The sequence below is a fragment of the Tenrec ecaudatus genome, chromosome 4 (genome assembly GCF_050624435.1).
Source record: "Tenrec ecaudatus isolate mTenEca1 chromosome 4, mTenEca1.hap1, whole genome shotgun sequence".
Classification (NCBI taxonomy): domain Eukaryota; kingdom Metazoa; phylum Chordata; class Mammalia; order Afrosoricida; family Tenrecidae; genus Tenrec; species Tenrec ecaudatus.
In genome coordinates, this window is record NC_134533.1 from 34,198,177 (window position 1) to 34,220,656 (window position 22,480).

Sequence of the window (22,480 nt, forward strand, 5' to 3'; positions counted from 1 at the left end):
TCCGTGGCAAAGGAGGCTGGGGCTGGGGAGGGATTTAAGAGGCCCGAAGGTCAAGCGGTTCGGTTCAGTTATCGGTTGTTTTGTTTTCAGGTGGGATGGGAGGCTATAAAAATACAGTTTGCTGCGGATCACAAACCACGGATTGTGGGGATCACAAACCACGGATTGTGGGGTAAGGAATTACCACGTGGGAAACCTAGCCACGGAGCGCAGGCTTGTTCGCGGGACCAGCGCTGCACCTGCGCCTGCGCCGTAGCGTCGCTTCCTGGAGGACCACCGCCTGGGGGCGCCCATGCCCCGCTCGGCCGCTCTGTCTCCCCGTCCGTCGCCTCCCGACTGCTCGCCGGGCCCAGCCAGCGGAGAAGGCGGAAGCTGGGCGTTCCGTGGCTCGGGCTCGGGCTCCCGGCTGCGCGGGACGCAGAACCGGTGCCTTTGGAGCCGTGAGATTGGCGTCCGGGCCGCCTCGGCGCCTCCGACTGCGGCGCCCAACTCTCCGGACGCCTTCACTGAGCAGAGTCGGGCGGCCCGGGGGGTCCCTGCCTTGCTGGACCGGCGGCCCCGCAGACGCGAGCGGTGAGTGTCCTCCCTGCGGCCGTGGCCTCGCTTCCTCGGCCTGGGGACTCTGCCCCGGTCCCTAGTTACCCACAGTCTGGGGGCGCCGACCCTTCGCCCTTTGCTGCGCACAGGTTGCAGGCGCCGCCCCCTTTTCCATCCACTTGCTGGTCGGGGCGCACCCCGGGCCCCTGTCCCCTGCTCTGCGGGCCCGCGGGGACCACGGGCTCCCGCGCTGCCCTCACTCGCGGGACAGACCCCGAGCTCCGCGTCCTCGGCCCTGCCTCCGCTCACCCTCCCATTCCTCTTCCCAGAAAAGGAAACTGCCGCCGGGTTTCCCCGTCTTGGAGAACTGCTACCCGCTTTTAAGAAAACCCCTCTCAAATTCCCAGCGACTCCTCCTGTCACCGGCACTAGTGGCAGCGCTATTTTGGGGTTCCCGCATGAGCGCGATTGAGGTCCCCGGCCGAAAGTCTAAAGAAAAGAAAGGTTTCAAGTGACACGAATGCTTCCTCCCCGCCCCTGCACTGGCTCGTTCCAGTGATCGGTCCAGAAGTCGTGTTGATAAAGCTGTTCCTAGTATTTGGCTCGAGGGGAACTCCAGCGAAGAGTTAGGGGCCGTCTCGAATGTGAGCAGAAAACACCTAAAGTCTTCGTAGCTTGGATGACTCTCATTTGCATGTTTCTTTTCTGGGAAAAGCAGATAACCAAGTGCTGGACCCCACAGGTTATGGAAACGAGGAAGGCTTGGGAGGAAATGCCCAATGTCAGCCCTTGACCATCTGGCCCCTCACTCCCAGGAAACCATTCTGGTGCCCATGACTGGAGAACAACCCAAACCAAACCAACTGCCAAATCGAGCTGATTCCAACCCATAGGCGGCTCTACCGCTATAGGGTGGCCAAAAGTAGAAAGCCTAGCTCACTGCCATTCTTAGGACTCCCAACACCCCGTGGCCTTACAGGCTTCTAACTGCCCCTGTGGCTTATAGAGTAATGAGACTAAATCTTTGCCCGAGTGGACAGTCTTCTTCCAGGGACCTCGTGGTTAGCCCAGTGCCTTACCCACAGCCTCTCCAGGACTCCTTGATTACTAAGAGATGATGGTTTTTCTGATTTGGAATTGGGATAAGGGAGTAAGGACAGTATGGCCTCTTTTGTGATTCAAGGCTCCTGTGGGCTTATGTGATGATGGACACAAGGATCATATCAGAACCTCCATGTATGCAGTGCTTCAAAAAAGTTCCTGGGAAAATTCCATTATCTTGCCATTGCATTTTCCCACCAACTCTTTGAAGCCCCCTGGCAGTGACGCTGATCGAGTTTTTCGTTTTGTTTCGCTTTGAAAGGAGTTGAAATCCTGCTCCCTTCTGAAGGGGATCAGAGAGAGTCCTTGAATTCCCTGGATTCAAAATGAAAGCGCCACAATTTAATATCCTCCTGCAGTTCTTGTCTGCCTCTGCAGGTCTGTGCGTATTAGGAATAGGTTTAAAGGAAATAACAGGTAGTCCCTGCTTCTAAAGCAACTCGCAAGTTATAGCATTCTTTCTAGTGTTTCATTTTACATAGTTTTGCTTTATCTGAGTTGCGTGTTACCTGAGTTGTATGTTTAGCCGTGGATGGGTTTCAGTTGATCAAAGTTGACTCTTTCAAGACCTAACTTGTTGATTTCTTTAGCTTGACACATAACGTCTTTTTAGCTTTGTGGATGGCCTTACTCTTCCCATCCCTACGGAATCCCACAGCACACCCTCTATACCAGCGGTTCTCAACCTGTGGGTCGCAACCCCTTTGGGGGTTGAATGACCATTTCAAGGGGTCACCTGCTTCATAACAGTAGCAAAATGACAGTGATGAAGTAGCAACGAAAATCATGTTATGGTTGGGGGCCACCACCACATGAGGCACTGTATGGAAGGGTCGTGGCATGAGGAAGGTTGAGAACCGCTGCTGTAGATGATCATATTCAGAAACGAATGGGTAAGTTTAAGTCACGATTTATGACGAGGCTGTGTCGGATCTCGTTCATTTTGTAGTCAGAATAAGTTGGTAATGGCTACAGCTCGCAATGCCGTTTAAGGCACTGCTTGCCAGACTAGATTCCCAACTGCAGCAGGGGGGTAGCAAACAAGAGGCCCTTAGCCTACAAGGTAAAGGAAGACGTACGGCTTGTTTTGTCCCTTCTGGGTCGAGAGGCACATCAACGCTGAGTGTTAGCATAGAACGGGGACCTTAAGAAGCCCTCCTGTGGCATAGAGACAAAAGAATCCTGACCACATGCTCTGCCTGGGTGCCAGGTCTTCTCCCTTCGGTACTTTACTCCAAGCACTTTCTGCTCTTCTCTCAGTGAAACTCACTCTTCCTCGTTCTGACACAGGAGAGCAATCTTGAAATCACTGATAGCCCTAAAAGAAAAATGTGTGTGTTGGGGGAGGGGGTGTGTGTATTTATTTTAATTTGTCAAAGAGTAAAAGCAAACATAAGAATACTGAACACGACTGAAGCCAAATTCTCTCTGCAGTAGGCTAACACAGTTCACTGAGCCAGGTGACTCTGGCACAGATAATTTGCAGGGCCCACGCACAGAATTTCTGCATGGCTTCTTGCAATATGACAAGTGACATAAAAATCGAAGACATCCTGATTTTGAAGGACACTCATGTTTAAGCCTTCAAGCCACATGCCTACAGTGGAATTCCTTTTAAGGCATGGTGACTGATTGGATAAGCTTCCTTGGGAACACATTGGCTAGCAAAGGTCGCTCTGTGCCTGACAACCCTCGACTTCACGGCGACTGGAAGAGGGCAGCTATAAAAATCTCCCGTGGGCTGGATTTGAAAACGGAGCAAAGGCATTCTTAGTTGCAGTAACTTTTTGCCTTTGTCTCCTGGCTAGCTGTGAAACCAGAACCCTGGAAGATGGCTTTCTCAAGGGCAAGTTCATTTTTAAAATAAATAAATAAGTAAATAGCGTGGTCCAAGATTGGAAAGATAAAATATGCCTCGTGTTGTCACGGGTATCTCGAACAGACTGTTAGTGAGAGTGGGCCTGAGAAAACCTTTGACACCGGCTGGATAACCAGCATCGCTTTTCAGAAGCCGGAAAGAGGTCTCCATTCCTGCTGACTCACCCGTTACACTTCTAGGAAATTTACCCGACGGAATAAATGGACACAAAAAGGAATAAATGGACACAAAAAGGACTATGCAATGACAAATTACAAAGAATCTGGCCCCTAGTGGAATCTCCGTCCTCATATTGACAGGGTATAATAGGGAGGGAGCAAGTGCCCTGCGTGGCGGGGTCTGCTGGTGTCCACTCTTGCCAGAGCCTGCCTTCCTCCACCTGGAATGAGCCACCCCTAGGAGTCCACGTGAACAGTCCCACTTGGGGAGCTGTTTTTTAACTTTTTAAACTCTTACATCAGAACTATATAAATGAAAGAAAATGTCAGTTTCCCGAACTGATTTTAGATTTCTCTCTCCTGTGCACAGTGACACCAAACATCTCATGTTTGATAGAAACTGTGGTCAGCAAGTTCGCCCCGTAAGCTAAAAAGGAAGGGAAGGCAACGTCGCGCGCAGCCTGATGGACGGATCCTTGAGAACCCAGAGAGAGGCATGCGTGGTGTCAGGCTCGGGGTCCGGGCGGCTGGAGGTCTGCCCGCAGCTCTGACTTGCAGAGGCTCATCCATAGACTCCAGAGTTTCCACTTTTGTAAAAATGGAGACATGGAAACTCTTAAGTGCTCTTAGTAATAATTCATTTTCATACCTGGGACTTTTCTGAGTGCTTTGTATGTTGTGAAGGAGCCCTGGCGGCCGAGTCGTTACGCATTGGGCTACTAACAGCAAAGTCCACAGTTCGAAACCATCAGCTGCTCCTCAGGAGAAAGATGGTGCTTTCTACTCCCATAAAGAGTTAACCATCTCAGAAACCCACAGGGGCCGGTCTACCCAGTCTTCGAGTCGGAATCCACTGGATGGCAGCGAGTTTTGTATTTTGGTTTGGTGTTATGTAGTGAACTTTAATCCTCTCAGTTACTCCGGTGCCTTCTGCTGTTCTCCCCACCTTGCAGGTGAGGAAAGTAAAACACAGCAAGGTTGTCTCACTTGCCCAGGTAACATAGCACGTGATGGGGAGAGGAGGCATGTCCACACCACCCGATTCCAGCAAACAGATGAGGACTGCTGTTTTTTACCCCTGACTTGGGGGAGGGGGGGTGGTCACTTCATTGTCTGGGAAGCTCTCTATAGAGGCTGTTTCTGGACCAGTCCCTAGCACACGGTAGAGAGACCTGGTTATATGAGCTTTAAATCCCATTCAGCCATTAACTGCCCATTTGTCAGTACCATCAATGTTTAGTTTGAAGGCCTCACACACACACACCCCACCCCCGGCCATGAAAGCCATCATTGTCCATAGGCCAATGAAACCTCTCTCATTTTTCCAGTTATCAATAGTGAAACATAGTCACTTGACTGGCCTGAGAGGCAGAGGGTGTAAAAATATCCCGTTCAACTCCATTCTTTCCACATAACGAAAATCCCCACACCACACATTTGAAAGTCTATGCCGAGCGAGATCCACATCTCGAGTCTCCCCATAATTTCGGCATGTGACCCCCGACTCCCAGCCCACTGCGCCTTCCGCACAGCCCTCCTTGCACTGTTTCTCCGCTCTGCATACTTGACGTCGGTGACAAGGTTTTCCTTCTTCAGACAGTGCTTAGTGAGCCCCCGTGGATGTGAGTGGTTCCTGTGCTTGCGGCTGAGAGGTTACAGGTGGGAGTGCGCCACCCAGAGGTGCCATAGAAGAAAGGCCTGGCAGTCTGCTTTCAAAACCACCCTTGGAAACCTTACAGAATCCAGTTCTGCTCTGCGGCACCCAGCTTCACAGTGCAGCCACCGGCACCTGGTGGTCTCATGCACAAGGTCTTGTGGGAGAGACTCAGGCTGAAAACTCCTTGCTTTGGTCACAGGAAACTGGCACTTAAAACGCCTGCTTATGACAGAGATGCACGTTATGATTAAAGTGCTTCTTTTAACTCTGTGTTCCAGGAGCTTCGCACAGAGGATGGTATTTATTACAGATTGCTGACGGTGACTTTGACAACTAGAAAGTCAACCCCCCAAAACTGTAAAAGTTTTCTGTAAATAATGTTAACACAGTGAATATTTATAGCTATCATCTAAAAGGTTGTGTACATGAGCTGCTTTCTGTATAAATTATAGGTATTAAGTGAATTGTAGCTTATGGACAGAGCTGTACAGTCTGTCTTTCAGTTGACGGGTGGATATGTGTATACACACAGAGATGTGTATGTTAAGAGTCCCTGGGTAGCATCAGTGGTAAAGTGCTTGATTGCTAACCATGAGGTTGGTTGCTCAGATCCACTCAGAGGTGTTCAAAACACAGATGATTGGCTTCCAAAAAGGCCAGGCCTTAACAAACCCTACGGAGCAGCTAGCTTGACCTGCACACACTGGGTTGCCACTTGACGGTGACCGGCAGCCCCGGCGTGCGTCTGTTGGTGTGCTGTAATTGTTTCTTGTGAACGGGAGGAAGGCGCAAAGGCCGTCAGTATTACTGTCCACATGTCGTGCGCACGTTGTCTCCTGCGAGTCGTTGGAATCCCCTTCACGGACCTTCGCTTCTCCCATTTCCTCCCTGTGTTTTCCTGTTTGCATCCTTCCCTCCTTAACCCTTCCGAACTGTGTATGTTGTTGGGGCTGCCCTTTTGATCTCAGGTGGTTGATTCCTCTAAGGTGTGCCCACCTCCCAGAGGTAACTGTTCTCGTACTTTCCTGCTGAAAATAGAGCCGTGGTGGTGAGCTCAGTGTGGGACCTAAAGGGTGACAAAGGTCCGTAGTCACAGGCCCAGTAAACCCGGTCGTTTTCACGATTGTGAGTTGTGTTCCACGGTCTCTGCCCCACTCCATCTTGAGAGTGGTAGCTGGGCCCATCAAGTTCTTCCGGGCTCCGTTGCAGAGATCGAGGTTTGTGTGTTCCTTTCGGCTGATTGCTCCCACGTACCTTCAAGCTCCCCACTCTTCTTTCCTCCAGAGGGGGATTGGCCACACTTCATAACCTCACCAAAGCAGGATGTGCAGGATTTTGCCTTTGTGGACCGTGTTATGCCGGTTGACCTTGATGTCTCCCAAGACTGTGGTCTTGAACTCCTAGGCCCAGAGACTCGTTCCCTCAGGGTGTTTAGATTTGTCTAAGAAGTTTGCATAATTCTGCCGCCCCCCCCCCCTATGCTCCACCACATTCATGGCTATATTTGCAGCACAGGTAAGTACCCAAGTCTTCCCACATATTCCCAGTTAGTGCTATAAGCTCCCTTTCACACCCATTCAGCCTGCGTGTCTGTCCATGCACCTGCTTGTGGGTCATCATTATTAGGATTGTGTGTGTGCATTTTTATGTAATATTTACCTCTGAATAGCGTGTGTATGTGTGTGTGTGTGTTAAGGCATTTTTCCTATTTCTTCAGAGCCATTGAGAATCGAGTTACTATGAGTCTGCTAAACTGTGAGAACAGCTGTGGATCCAGCCAGCCTGGCAGTGACTGCTGTGCGGCCATGGCCAGCTCGTGCAGCGCGGCAACCAAAGAGGACAGCATGAGTGGGAGCACCAGCACAGGGCACCTGTCCAGCTCCTTCCTGGAGGAGCTCCAGGGCTATGATGTGGAGTTCGACCCTCCCCTGGAAAGCAAGTACGAGTGCCCCATCTGCTTGATGGCATTACGGGAAGCAGTGCAAACACCATGTGGCCATAGATTCTGCAAAGCCTGCATCACCAAGTCCATCAGGTACGTGAGCATCAGGAGCTAGTGCGGAGAACCAGAATCACTGACTAGATCCCTCTGCTTCAGCAAGTCCAGAGCCCACTAGGGAATGAGACATAAAGCGAAAACCCCAGACCCAACTCACTGCCGTCTGGTCGATGCTGGCTCCCAGCGCCCCCGTGTGCCTTACATGATGGCGATACTGGGATGTGCCACCTCTGTCATACAATGAAAGCAAACCCCGAGTATTGGGTATTCTGGTTTATAAGCACATTGGAGCCCCACCTGCCAGCATCATTTTACATCTCGTCTTCGCTTACTGACATAGGTGCGCTTGTTGGAGGTCATTATGCAGTGGTCATGGACTTTGCCTCATCTGTGTGTGTCTCTGTGAGACAGGCTCTCATTGCTGGCAGGTGCCCCTGGCACATTTCTAGCTGTGTGGTATTGTTGGCACCCTTCCCTACCACAGAGGTGGTGGTGCTGGTTGACTCTTGCCTACTACTGCCTTTTTCCACCTATGTGGGGACCCCGCTCCTCCATTACCTGTCTCCTGGCTGGGAACTCCACTCATCCTTCGTCCTCTGCCAGCCCCATGTGACACGCTTCCCTCTCCCTGCTTTCCCCCACCAACCTCCCAGCACCTTCAGCCCCTGCTTGTCTGCAGCCTTACAGTCTTACTGTTAACACCCCCCCCCACACATACACACCCTCCCTCATAATTGAAGGGAGATCCTGTGGATGAGCGTCCTGCCTTGAACGCCCCCCACATATCATTCTCAGTGGTCCATGGAGGATGCCCTGGACCTTGCTGCGGCCTCACTTGGGGCCCAGACCCTTGGAAATGATGCCAGGGAGTTTTTTCAAGATATCATAATGCAAACTGTCAGCTAGTGAGATAATCGATAAGCGAGGAACAAGTGTGCTATGAAATAACAACAACAAAACACTCTATTTATAAAGAAAGTATTACTTAATGGTTCTACTGTCACAGTATACAAAACCTGATTGCCTTTCACTGACTCCCCTGTCAGCCCGCTCTTGAGAACTGCCATCAGCTCTCACCTGAATTCTAGTACAGCCTTCTACGGGGCCTCCTGCTCCCACCCCTGTTGTCCTCCACTTTGGTCACAATACTGCATAAGGGCACCTCACCTCCTTTGGGAGCATTTCCCTGGGTCATCCAGGAGGAAAGGTCAAAGGCCTTCATGGCCCAACTCGATGCTTGCCCTCCTGGAGAGGTCACGGAAGATGTGGGTGCTATAGCAAAGTGTGGGAAGAATCAGATGGTGCTGGGCTATCAGAAAGAATAGTGCCTGGACTCTTACAGGCTTGTCTCACAATAAGCAGCCATCTAACTGAGGCATCAACTAAATTCCCCTGGAAGCACGCCAGCCTGTGTGATCCAAGGATTCTAAATCATAAAATCCAACTCTGGAGGAGGAACAGTATTAGAGCGTAAATTCTGAACACCCAGTTTGCAGAGGGATGAGGATGGAAGCCCAGAATCCTCCTGCAAGTCCCACAAGGATGGAGCCTCTGACTCTGTGCAGAAATGTGAACTACCTTGCTATCAGACAGAGCATTGTAAACTTGATTATGACAGATGGCGGTTGGTTAAAATGTAAACCTTATCACTTAATTTTCCTTTGACCCATTTTAAATTTGGTCTAGTTTTTAATATTTTCCACTTTCCTCTGGATTGAGGTTTTTCCCTGTTTATGTTTGTTGTTATTGCTGTTACTGCTATTCTGTTGTTTCTTGATTTTTGTCTTGTATGTTTTTCTGTATAAAAAATCCAGGATAGGAAAATCTATGAAATCTGTAATTGGATTAATTAAGGCTTGGGGGAATGGGCGACTAACTGCAAGAAAGAAGAAAATATTTTCAAATGGTAATGACTGCACAACTCTTTTAATATGATTGAGCTATTGAATTGTACAACATGTGAATTATATGCCAATAAAAAATAAAATAAAAAGCCCAAGCCCTTGCAAAACCCTGCCTGGTTTTGTCCCAAATGAGCTTTCCCCTCTTCTCTCTCTTCATTCCTGGGATGCCAAGCATGCTTCTGCCGTGCAACCTTGGCTTTAGCTTTTCCTTCTGCTGGGAATATTCTTTGAATGTCCTTGCCAGAGCTCACTGCCTCCACAACTCTGTGCTTTGTCACATGTGACCCAGATCTCATTCACCTCCACACTCCTGACTTCCCTTAACAAACTCTACTTTTGGTCCTTGAGACTTCTCACGTTCAAAAACCCTAGCGAATTTGTGTAGTCATGATCTGCTCAGTCCATTATCAGGTAAGGTCCTGGAGAATAGGGGTTTGGGTCTGTTTATTCATTACTACTGCCCAAGAGCCAGTAGACAGCACTGACTCATAGCAACCCTACAGGACGTGGTAGAACTGCCCCTGTGGGACTCTCTCTCCCAGTAGTAGATAGTCTTGTCTTTCTCTTGAGGAGTGGCTGCTGGTTTTGAACTGCTGACCTTGAGGTTAGCTGCCCAGCGTGTAGCCACATTGCCTCCCAGGCTCCTTGGCACAGAGTAAGGTACTTAATAAATCAGTGGTTGTAACTGCATGGAGGTACATGGGGTTCCACAAATGGAACAGAGTCGTCTTTTGAAAAGAGGTACATTGTACTATAATTCAGAGGTAGAAAGGAATGCTTTTCGTGGAGTAAAGAGTTTGGGGTGCCCTGGTGAAGCACTAGGTTAATGGCCGGGCTGGCGGGTCAAACAGCTCACTCCCCTGAAGGTGTGCAGTCTTGGAGGCCCTAAGAACAGCTCTGTGGTGTCCTGTAGGGAGGCTGTGAGTCAGAGTCCGAAGCGCCTTGCTGGCCATGGTTTCAGTTTGGGGGTAAGAAGTTGCAGACTGGCTGAAAACCAGGTAGGGGGATTTTATCTTCTGTAATAAGCACTTTCCTCACATTGGTGAGCTCATTCCTAAGTAGGTTTAGTTCACCTGCTCGTCAGTCTCTTCTCAGTTTCTAGCTCCAAACTTTCTTCTCTGTGAACTTGGCTGTAAGGTAATGACATCCATGCTTGGGGTATGGCATGATCTAACTGACAAGGGAGCAAGCATATCTCTATCTCTGGGGGAAATTACACAGTTAACATTGGGCTGGATAGTTTGTGGTGAGAGACTGGCCCCTACACAGTAGGCTGTTTAGCAGAGGCCCTGACCTCTTTCCAGCAGCACGACCCGCCTCATCCCGCCCCCACTTCCCCGTACACCAACCAGACTTGTCCCCTGGGCACAACTGCCCCTGGGTGGGCCCACTGTTTAGGGCACACATGAAAGCAGTAATGCAGCTCAGGCTTATTTCTGTTTATAATACTTTTAGTTGCTCCTTTTTGTTGTTGGGGGACACCCAGCACCCACCGCGTACGGGAAGAAGCTGGTTTTCTTGCCTGCGACGGACAGCGTTTCATGTGCCCGGGAAGATCGTTCATCTTTGTCAGTCATTTAACAACAAGATGTTCATGAGAACAGTAGGACAGTGGGCTGAAAAGGAAGTAAAACCCACAAAAGGAAGTCTGAGGCTGTTTTTTTTGTTTTTTTCCTGACTCCCTCTGAGCTAGAATGAGCACTTGCTTTGGCTTGAATGCTCATAGGGAGCTGCTCTGCGACTTCTCTGATCGTGACGAAGGTCACAGTTCACCTCTGCCCAATTCCGTTTTCCTTGGCTGGGATTACTCAGGCGTGCGGTGGGCGAGGGCTCTCCGCCGGCCTTGTGCGTCACTTGTGTGCTGAGCCCGGGGATCACGGAATCTGATTGTGTGCATGGTTTTCTGAGCCCTGAGGAGACTCCGACTTGCCGGCCTGGAGCCCAGTCTTCCCCAGCAACCCTACAGGACAGGGGGAACTGCCGTCCTGAGTTTCCGAGACCATCCCTCTGGACAGGAGGCAAAACCTCCTCGTTCCCCCGGGAACAGCTGGTGGTTTTGAGCTGCTGGCCTTGTGGTCAGCAGCCCAGCGCATAACCCAGGATACCTGACGAGGCGCAAGGTCAGCTGCTCTGTGGGAAAAAGACGAGGCTTTCTACTCCCATAGAGTTACAGTTTGAGAAACCCAGGTCCAGGGGCCGGTTCCACTGGATCTTGTAGGACATTGATGAGTGAGAAGGGACTGGATGACAGTGCATTTGAGTTTTTTGAGTGCCCTCCAGAAAACACTGGACACGGACAATAGCCTAAAGCGTCCCGAGGAGGCCCCAGAGAGTCACTGGCTCACTCCCATTGCTGGCCGGGAGCCCTCTGAGGGCAGAGCCCAGGGCAGAGCCAGCGCTGTTGGTTCAGCCCTTGGAGGTGCTCAGTGTGATGACCGCTCCTGCAGCCCACCTGACAGGCCACACTGTATCCGTGGGGAGGACACTTCTCCGACACCTAGGCTTCCTGGGGATGGGCTTCCCATAGAAGATGGAATAAAGCCCTGCAAGGCAGGACACCAGAGCCCTACAACGCCCTTCAGCATAGCACCCTAGACAAGCGAACGTAGGGCGCCTCTTGAGGCCCACGCATCAAGAATTGTTGGAGTGAGTCTTTCCAAGTAACCCGTAAAACACAGCCTCATGCAAGGGGTCGACAATCGGTTACGTCTGGACTTAGGACTGCGAGGGCAGTCCCCTTGAGGTGTGAAAAGCATTGTGAGCAGCATTGTGTACTTCCTCTCACGTGCATGTTGTGTAGCGCTTGACAGGACAGAGGCTAGCCCGACGGCCAAAGCTTCCCTCTGTAGCTTACAAGTTGCCTTCTCACCACCGGTGCGGGAGACCCAGGTTCAACTCCTAGCCAGCGCACCTTAGGCACAGCCACCGCCTGTCTGCCGATGGCAGTTTGAATGTTGCCGTGATGCTGACCAGCTTTCAGATGAACGTCCAGACGAAGATGAGCCAGGAAGAAAGGCCTGGGGATCATCTCTGAAACCCTGTAGATCACAGCAGCCCCGTTCTAAGCTGGGCACAGGGATGAGCCGGGACTGAACAGTGTTTCTTTCTCTTGTGCGTGGGCCCCCCGTGGGTGAGGGCCAACTGGACAGCAGCTGCCCATGGCACCCTTCACAGCACCTTCTGCCGGTCACAGCCTTACTGCAGGCAACTGCCTTAGTTAGGTGCTAGTTAACCGATAGAGTGGGTGTCAAGGCACCCATTTCTCTTACGAATGTTTTGGTGATCCTAGTCAATGGAACGTGTTGAATTGTCCTCCCACATTAATAAGGGAAAGCTATGTGGGAAAATAAGGGTGTTTGGGTTTTCTAGGTCAAATATTTACTTAAACTGTCTAAATGGGCATGCCTTGCTTTTTCAGGGACGCCGGTCACAAGTGTCCCGTCGACAATGAAATCCTTCTGGAAAATCAACTGTTTCCTGACAACTTTGCCAAACGGGAGATTCTTTCTCTGACAGTGAAGTGTCCAAACGCAGGCTGCCTGCACAAGATGGAGCTCAGGCACCTCGAGGTACTCGCTGTTTCCCAGCGGGCGGGGGCCTTGCTGTGTCTGTCTAGGGAGCAGTCCCACTCAGTCCTGTAGGAGTGCCATGAGTCGGAATTGACTTGAGCACAGCAGGTTGCTTTGTCTCCGTGTCGTGCTGATGGTTAAGCAGTTGACTGCTGGCCATTCCAGCTGACCCAGAAGGACCTTGCAAGAAAGACCTGGTGATTGGCTTTCCAAAGGTCACAGCCGTGAAGACCCTGTGGAACATCTGGGCTCGCCACACGGGTCGCCATGAGCTGGCGTCGACTTGACAGCAAGCAGCAGCCCCGTGCATGTAGAAGGTCAGCCTTTTGATTGGTGACCATGAATTCTCGTAGAACCAGCAAGTTCTTCTTCTGTCTACTCTGGCTTTGCCTCGAAGTTAGTGAAAACGAAATCTGTATTTCACGGCATCCTGACATAACAGCGCCCAGGTAGCTGTCATCTCAGGAGCCTCATTTTAGTTTTTTCACCGTTTTCTTAGATTTTGCACTTTATTATTAACTAAGTGGTGCCCTGTAGCCTGAGAATACCAGAAGCAACCAGATAATAAAGGTTGTTTGCTTTTACACGGAGAAGCGATAGGGTGTTTGCTTTGTAAATCAAGTAAATCTTTAATGTGGTAATTGTCTAACAGAAACTAAGGACTGTTAAAATATTCAGGGCGGGTTTGCAACGTGTCCATTTTCTCTGCTCCCATCGACTGCCCTGTTGGCACGCTGCTGAATAGAAACTCGGGAAGTAGGACTTCATCCTTGGTGTGAGCCTCGAGATCTCAAGGATTACTTGGAAAGTACTTAGGGAAGCCTTTGTTTCGTGAACTGCTCTGTGCTGCTGCGGTTGGCGCAGTGGGTTGGTTACGTGTCGGGCTGCTCACCAAGAGCTTTGGCACTGCAGATCTACCGTTCATTCCGTGGGAGGCGGCCGAGGCAGCCTGCCCTGTACAGATCGCCAGCCTTGGGATCCCCAGACGGCAGATTCCCCTCGCTCCTGTAGGGCCGCCTGCAGTTGGAATCCATCCCATGGCCCTGGGCTTGGGGTCAGGCTTGTGTATTCAATAAAGTGAATTCAGTAGCTAATTGTAGAAAAGAGAATGTTTTCAGAGATAATATATTTAAGAAGCTTCAGTAGGCTTGGCACAAATTAATAGATTGATTTTTTCCTTTCATTGTTCTAGGACCATCAGGCACATTGTGAGTTTGCTCTTGTGGACTGCCCCCAGTGCCAGCGTTCCTTCCAAAAATGCTGTCTGACAGTCCACATCCTCCAGGAGTGCCCGAGGAGACAGGTGTCCTGTGTGAACTGTGCTATATTAATTCCATTTGAAGAGAAAGAGGCATGTACCAACTTAGATTTGTTCTGTCTAATTCTTCTAAATAGTTTCTTTAAAAAAAGTATCTGAAGGGGTCAGAAGACAGCGAGGCTGTTACTCTTAACTGTGAAACAACTTTGTCAATATGGAAAAATTGATTTTTAAGAAAGAAAAAGTCCAATAAAGAAGAAAGCCCCTTAGTAAGTGAGGTCGGATTTCGATGTGCTTGTCTTTCTCAGAAGACTTGGCAATCCACCCTACTGCTCTCACAGATCTGCAGGTGACACCGGCTACTCAGAAAGGCGAATGCAGGTCCACTTCCCTCCCTATTGTATGCATAATTCTCACGGCCAGTCTTGGATTGAAGATATTTAAGAATAAGGTCCAGTGATGCGTGGCACAGAATCCTTTTGAAAAAGAGCGTAGGTAGTCACAGCTCTCGGTGCATAGGGTGACCCTACAGACGTGTGTTCACCTTGGGAGACCCGTGGGACTGTACCCGCTGTACTTCAATGTGCATGTTGTACGTGAACTCAAAGATGTCCTTTCTACAAAGACACTTCTTGGAACCCTGGCGAGAGCAATGAGGTAGAGCCGCTTTGCCATGCGGACCCTGAGAGAGCAAGGGGGGGTCAAGTCGTGTTGTATTAATGTTGCGCTGCATTGGCAGGCACTAAGAGCCCAGCCCGGAGGTCTCCTTCATGGGCGCTACATTCTTTTTAATCACTGCTTAGATACGGCCTGGGACTTTTCTACTAGTCATTTTCCCTACTTTGCTATGCAACCTCGATGCATTATACTCATTAACTTTATGAGAGGCTGAAGAATAGGAAAAAAGAATCCACCAAGTTGCCCAAGATATAAAGGGAGTCTGAGTTATAATTAGTAAACTTGGCATGGCTGTCCTAAACCTCCGTAAATGAGACGGAGGTGACTTGAAAGATCAATGATTTCATAGCATATCAACTCACCTCGAGTCATCGTTGTCTAGAAAAAAAGATCTGGGGCCTGGGAGAACCTGGGCAACAGAGCCTCGCCCCTACAAATGCTTTTGTTCTTCAACCCTCCTGGTGAGAGTTCTAATTAAATTAGATTGCTGTTGGTCATCTTAGAACAAGAAGCCTCTGGAGGAGTAAAGCTTTGGCCAGCAGTGTCAGCGCCAGTCACCGAGACTCTGCAGAGGAAGCCTCTGAACAGATTCTCTTCTGCTTACTGTCCCTCTCTCAGAGCTCGGGAAGGCTGGGTGAATCTCAGCCACGCTGGCAACTGAAACCAGCCTTTGTGTCAGAGTCTCACCTGGTTGCTCTTCATTCGTTGACGAAAAACCCTGGTGCCTTTTGTATAAAAAGTGGCTAGTCCTAACTTTTTCGGATTTTCTCAGGCTCTTCTTATGTTTCTCTACTGAAATTTAGATCCACGACCAGAAGTGCCCCCTGGCCAACGTCATCTGTGAATACTGCGACACTGTGCTCATCAGAGAACAGGTATGGTGAGCCTTCACACGAGAGCTGATGTTCTTACCAATAGTGTGAAGAAATGAGGTCCGTGCTTTAGTTTTGTTTTTCAGGTTTCAAACTGATGTTATTAAAAATAAATAAAAATAAAACATCATATTGTCTCCTGTTCACGAAGAATTGAAGATATATAGTACCCTCCTCGCCCCCAAATGGGGGAACCACTGGACAGAGCTTTCATAGTAGGCACCCCGACCCCAGGCAGCTAGCAGGCAGCTCCCTCAGGCCTGACACCCAGTGGCCTCACCTGAGAAGTTTCTCGCTTCTCACAGTGAATTTTTTTGTAAAAGCAGTTTTGCTCAAACCTCGTTTTTTTGTGGTGGCCGATTTAAGAGGACAGCGTGCGACTGTGAAATTTTGTTTCCTGCTCGGAAAAAATGCAGCAAACACGGTTGTGATGTTGAACACAGCTTACGAGGGCAGCACTATGGGAAAATCTCCAGTGTACGAGTGGTTTTCTTTTGTCTTGATTTTAAAAAGGTAACATGTTAACTGATGACAAACCTCGTCCTGGACATCTGTCACCTTCCCCAACAGATGAAAATGTTGACAGATTTCGAGGACCGCTGAAGAGATGGGCGGGGGTGAGGGCCTTCTGGACTACCTTGGAGCTTGGTTTAGCAAATTTTAATGGCAGATTTAGGAATGAAAAGGGCCGCTGTGAAATGTGTGCCTCTGGTCTGACTGATCAGTAAAAAGAGTGTCGAGCAGAAACATGCCGTGCTTTGAAAGAACAGCCCTGAAGCCACCCAGACTGATTTTCCAAAGTCATTACTGGTAACAAGACTTGCTGCTGTTCTTGTGACCCCGAAAACAAACATCAATCGAGCAGGGAAGGACCATTTGACGATACTGAAGAAGCGAAGAAAAAAGCAAGGGAGCTGCTGTCAGCTTTCCAGACAGATGAGTTTGAAAAATGTTTCCAAGAATGGAATCACAGATTTGTCAAATTTATTGAGTTGTAATGGAGAGTACTTTGAGGATGCTAAGGCTTGTTTTGTAAAAGAAAATTTAAATACATAGCTTTGGAGTGGGGAAATTCATTCTGGTTTTTTTTTTTTGGAGGGGGGTACCCCAAAGAATGATCCCCCGTAGCCTCGGGAAGAGGCACTGACCTTAAGCAGAGGTTGTGCAGCAGTGTGGCTGTCCCTTCAGGACAGCATGCTCCGTGAAAGAGCTGGACACCCAGGGTCACATACTGTATAGTTGCATCTATGTGACCTCTCCAGAATACAGCCACCAGACAGGATGGGAGCGTGCAGAGAAAGCGCTCACTGGGTGCAGGGTTCTTGGGCGCCATGGAAAGGTGTGGGCCCAGAGGAGTGGGTCGCTACCCCGCGAGGTAAATGTACTAAATGGCTGAACTGTTCACTTGAAAATGGTTCGTTTGGCGCTCAGGGATTTCGCCCCCCTTTTCTCTCTGAGGACCTGTTAGGCCCGCCATGCCATGCCGTGCCGTGCTCTGGGGTCTGCAGCCCAGGGGCAGACTTGCAGACTTGGACATGGAGTCCCCAAGGCCAAAACCATCGGCTCTGGGATCCTCCACAGGGCATTTTGCTGCCCCTGTTCTCGGTGATAGGTTTCCTCTTGTAAAATTGCACGCGATGGTCTTCAAGGCCTTTTCTGCTTGAAATGTCTCCGGGCTGCCGAGCTCATTTCTGAAGGCAATCTGGCAGGACTCTCAAAGCGCACCCTGCTGGGTTTCACCCGCAAGGGCGGATTTTTCCATCACACACCCCCCCCCCATCAGAACCGGAGGCCTCCTCATTGATAGAGCATTTGTGATGTGCCTGTGGGGCCTCCTCCACGCCCCCCCCCCCCGCGCCTCCTGCCTGGGTAGCAGGGGGTAGGAAGAGCTGTGGAAGGTAGCCATGAGAGGAATAGTGGGTACATGGTTCTCACTGAATGGCCTCCAACAGCCGCGTCTGCAGCTGTAACCAGAAGGCACTTTTTCTCCTCAGTGCCACTGGAGGGGGACGGTTCAGCGACAGGAACCCACTCGCTGCCTTGAAGTGAGTGGTGATTTGGGGGTGGGGGTGCTGTTGAGGGACTGACATTTCCTCTCCCTGCGACTTTTGAAAGTACATATTTGAGTCTGGTCGCCCTCACAGCCACCCCGCTCTGCTCCTGTGGTCTGCGTGGGATGCAGCCCTTGTAAACGTGTGCGCTCACAAAGCCGGACGTGGCGTCCAGGGGAGACGTTTTCACCACCCTCCTTCTGATTTTCAGATACCTAATCACTATGATCTGGACTGCCCGACGGCCCCGATTCCATGCACATTCAGTACTTTTGGTTGCCCTGTAAAGGTAAGGCGTTTTTGCTTCGTTTTCCTGTTCATTCTCAAATGTGGATGCAGCTAGTAGTCTAATGGGGGGGACCAGCTAGCCTGAGCAGTGACGTCGTTGAGACTCATGTTGCCATTCCGGTGGCAGCCGGGCAGCCTTGACTAAACGGGAGCTGGGCAGACCCTTGACAGATGAAAGAGGAGTGTCATGAAGGCCAGGGAGGGCAGACAGGGAACAGAGAAGATGGGGGGCCGTGGGGGGTGGTGACTGCAGGCCCTTGGTCCCCCTCTCACTCTCCCTGGTAGTAGGGTGGAAGCTAAGGGGTGGGGTGGGGCTGAGCAGACCTGACATGACCATATGGATGACAGTGACAGCAGTGAGGCGAGGGATCTAGGAGGTGCGCAGTCAGCAAGGGGCCTTGTGACTGCAGAGCGAGGGGGCCAAAGAGGAGCGAGGGCCCTGGCTTGAGTCTTGGTTTCGGCCGAGGAGCTGGCTGGAAACATTCCTGGGGGTAGCTGGCATGCATGCTACGTGTGTCTGTACACTCGGAAGTGACCTGGGGCTCGGAGGAATGCTTGTGGGAAGCCATGAACTCGTGCGGGTGATTGAAGCTGTGAGTGAGATCGTGGAGGGAAAGCACTCAGGAAAGAGAGTGAAGCAGAGCAAAGGGCACCTGAGAGAAGAGAATGGAAGCATCAGACCCAGAGAGGAGAGAGAGTCCCCTCCAGGATCCTGAGACTCTGTTGTGGCCGCTGCTGGTCTCACGTGTCATTCCGTCTGGGAGACGTGGCAGCACTTTCCCTTTTGCGGTACACTTTCTCCCTCCCCCCCAGCCCCGACTGTGCAGTAAACACTTGACAACTTTAAAACAAGGAGCCAAGTGGTGCTGGGTATGGTTACATTTCGTGTTGTGTGTGCATCGAAAAAATAACCGAAGGAACTAGCCCCAAACACTAGCAGGAATTAGGTAAGATCGGGAGTAATAACTTTCTCCCGGTCATCTGTTTTTCTCTGAAATACTGGAGTTGCTTTGATGAGAAACTAGCGTGCTTGGGGTCACACTCAGATAAGCCCATGTAGGGCGCATTAGTTGTGTTAATGAGAGAGGGTGCTTTTTCTGTAGCAATTCGCAGTGGTTTGGATGAGTCAGGGAGTGGTCAGCCCAGGTAGAATACCCTTGTCCATGCAAGCAAGAGACACATGGGTCCTAGCCTGAGGAGGGTTAGAATCCACACACACGGGCAACCAGTTCGGTAAAACCCCTGAGGGGTTACGAGCAGTTTTGGGCCACTCGGAGCCCAGGTCAATCTCGGTCCTGGACTAGCAGAGAGACCTCCCAAGTCTGTGGGGGAGACGCTGTAGGGACTGCCACGGCTCGGAGTCGAAGCGGAGAGAGGATCGTCAGGTGATTCACTGAAGTGGGAATTTAGGATACAGGAGCTGGCGGGAAGCAGTGACGTTTCAAAACCCTTACGTTGGCCGATCCAACTCCCTTTTCAGGGAGCCCTGGTGGCGTAGTGGGTTATGAGTTGGGCTGCTAACCTCAAGGTCTGCCGTTCAAAACCACCAGCCCCTCCTTGGGAGAAAGATGAGGCAGGCGGTTTACCTCCCATTAAACCCACAGGGGTAGGTCTCCTCAGTCCCCTAGGGGCGCTATGAGTCAGAGCCAGCAGAGATCCCTTTGCTAGCCTGCCCAGTCTCCCCCCACCCACCCCGACCTAAGGCGTGTGCTTGGTTTGTAGATGCAGCGGAATCACCTGGCACGCCACGTGCAGGAGTACACCCAGTCGCACATGAGGATGCTGGCCCAGGCCGTTCAGAACTTAAGCCTTGCTGCCACACCCAGGCCTCCGTGTGATGCGCTTGCATTTGACTCTGCCTCTCTGCCCCGAATGCCCTCTGGGTGTCACCCTGAGGTCCAGAATTTCCAAGAAACCATTCAACAGTTGGAGGGTCGCCTCGTAAGGCAGGACCATCAGATCCGGGAGCTGATGGCAAAAATGGAGACGCAGAGCCTGTATGTGGGCGAGCTCAAACGGACGATCCGCGCCCTGGAGGACAAGGTTGCTGAGGTAGAAGCCAAGCAGTGCAGCGGGATTTACCTGTGGAAGATCAGCAACTTCGGGATGCACCTGAAATCCCAGGAGGAGGAGAAGCCTGTGGTCATCCACAGCCCCGGCTTCTACACCGGCAAGCCCGGCTACAAACTGTGCATGCGCCTGCACCTGCAGCTCGCCAGCGCCCAGCGCTGCGCAAACTACATCTCCCTCTTTGTGCACACGATGCAGGGAGACTACGACAGCCACCTGCCCTGGCCCTTCCAGGGCACCATCCGCCTGGCCATCCTGGACCAGTCTGAAACACCCCTGAGGCAAAACCACGAAGAAATCATGGATGCCAAGCCAGAGCTGCTGGCCTTCCAGAGACCCACAATCCCTCGGAACCCCAAGGGCTTTGGCTATGTGACGTTCATGCCCCTGGAAGCCCTGAGACAGAGAACTTTCATAAAGGATGACACCTTGCTGGTGCGCTGTGAGGTCTCCACCCGATTCGACATGGGCAGCCTCCGGAGGGAGGGCTTTCAGCCCCGCAGTACGGATGCAGGGGTATAGCACCCCCTCTTTGGACTGTCTGCAGGATGCAGTGCCTTCGCTCGCCCTCTCCCCAGGGACAACGCACAAAGACGAGGGGAGCAGCCTGGAGCGCCACCAGCTGTGTGCCCCCAGAGGGCACCACTTTCTTTGGGCGGGCATGCTCGTGTCCCACGGTTTTCAGTAACGTGACCCCGGACGTGCCTGTGGCACAGTGCAGCTGTTTTGTGACTTCGTATACCTCTCTGTTGTACGTCCTTGGGCTTTGGGTCCCCACTGCATCTTATCAGCAAAAAGCCCAGTCCCCAAGGACAAAGCCTTAAGCCATCCTCCTCCTAACAGAATGAGGACAAAGACTTCCCTTACAATGTCCGCTTTATTTTTATAGTATTATATGTAATATATTCAACTCGAGAATCACTACCGCCTGAACGCTGGTGCCAGAAAGAAGAAGAGTGACTACGGCCGAGCTCTCCTTTGAGTGGCCCGCCGGTAGATCTCAAAGGAGGCGAGCCACCTCCTTGGGAAACTTCAGCTCTCATCACCTGGTTTCTCCCAGGCTGCTATTAAGGATATTCAAGGACCTGGCGTAGGAGTATGGACATGTTGTCTGTTGAATTGTTCTTCCCCGAGCCCGAGGAGTAGCCAGCATCTCTCAGGGCCATGGTGAGCGCCCGCTCCTTCTTACCGTGAGGGAGCCCTTCTGTGCTTCGCAGAGCCGGGCAACTTCAGCCGGCCTACTGACCTCCCGCGCTACTACACTCAGACAAGGCGGGGCGCCCGCACAGTCACCCACAGTAAAAGGTCTGAGAGAAGCTAAGAGGCACCCTGGTTCTGCCCTTTCGAACACCCTCTGGGGGAGCTCCATTCAACGGGACAAAATCAGTGTCCTACAAACAGAATGTCCTCGTAATGGGGAGCGTGGTAGTGGTAGTTGGTCTGATGGGGGCCGCCGTGGCCCCGCCAGCACTGGCGTGGGTAGGCCGCTGCTTCAGTGCAGCAGTGCGCGGCAGGCTCGAGGGCTCTCGGGGGAAGAGACGGCTTTGGTGCCACTGTGTATCTGTTAAAGACAGGTAGGGTTTCAAACTGTGGTGCCACCCAGTCTTCGGGGAGCCCCACAACTGGTACAGGCCCCAGCGAAGCCGCTGAGCAGGCCCACCCAGTGCATTTCAGAGTGAGGGGTTAGCGGGTGTTGGGTGTGGGTGGCAGACCACACCTTCTCTCCAGAGGGGCCCAGAGCAGAGCTCCAGTTTCAAAAGGACACTATGCAGTGACCTTGGCTCGGGAGGAGTCTGCTACTAGACCTAGGCAGATGTAGCAGACATTGCCTTGACCTTCCCCTTAACTCCCTCCCCCACCCCTCACTAGCTTCTGCTCTGGTGGGTGTGAGTTAGAGAGCAAAAGTAAAGAAGCAAAGGTTTGTGCCGCCTTCCAGAAGGCCCACAGGTGCATCCCAAGCCCCCCGTTTGGGTCCCTTGTGCACTTAACTGCCAGACTGCCACCCAAGTCCCAAGAACCATGGCAGGACCACCTGTACTGCTGCTCCCCCGTGGTGGTTTTTTTTTGATGAATAAATGATTGTCGGCTGTCATTTAAAAGGTTCTTTTTGTGTGTGCATTCACAAACCCCTGAAGGAAAGATACTGAACTGTTGGTTATGATCATCTTGGGCTAGAAAAGTATTGATGACTGACTTCCTTCTTTACGCCTCTTGTTTAAAAAAATAACAATAATTTCTGTAATCATGCGTATTTTAGCAAAGAAAACAATAGAGTCCCTAGGTGCACAGAGGTTCAGTGTCCAAGGACGAGCTGAAAGGTTGTCTGTTGGAACCCACCCAGAGGCACCTTGGAAGACAGGCCTGGCATTCTGCTTCCCGGAACACAGTTCTCAAACACGTCGGGCCATCGTGACTCAGGTAACCCAGTACCCATCAGTCTTATCATACAGATGGATTTT

General features: G+C 51.2%; 1 protein-coding gene across 1 annotated transcript; it reads left to right on the forward strand.

Annotated features, from left to right (window-relative positions):
• The first annotated feature begins 351 nt into the window (after positions 1-351).
• Positions 352-22,120, forward strand: TRAF6 (TNF receptor associated factor 6). Its single transcript, XM_075545870.1, has 7 exons — positions 352-573; positions 7,050-7,367; positions 12,654-12,804; positions 13,997-14,155; positions 15,544-15,615; positions 17,875-17,952; positions 19,674-22,120. Exons 2-7 carry the CDS (start codon positions 7,072-7,074, stop codon positions 20,541-20,543), a joined length of 1,626 nt encoding a protein of 541 aa, XP_075401985.1. The 5' UTR covers positions 352-573; positions 7,050-7,071; the 3' UTR covers positions 20,544-22,120.
• Positions 22,121-22,480: the final 360 nt, after the last annotated feature.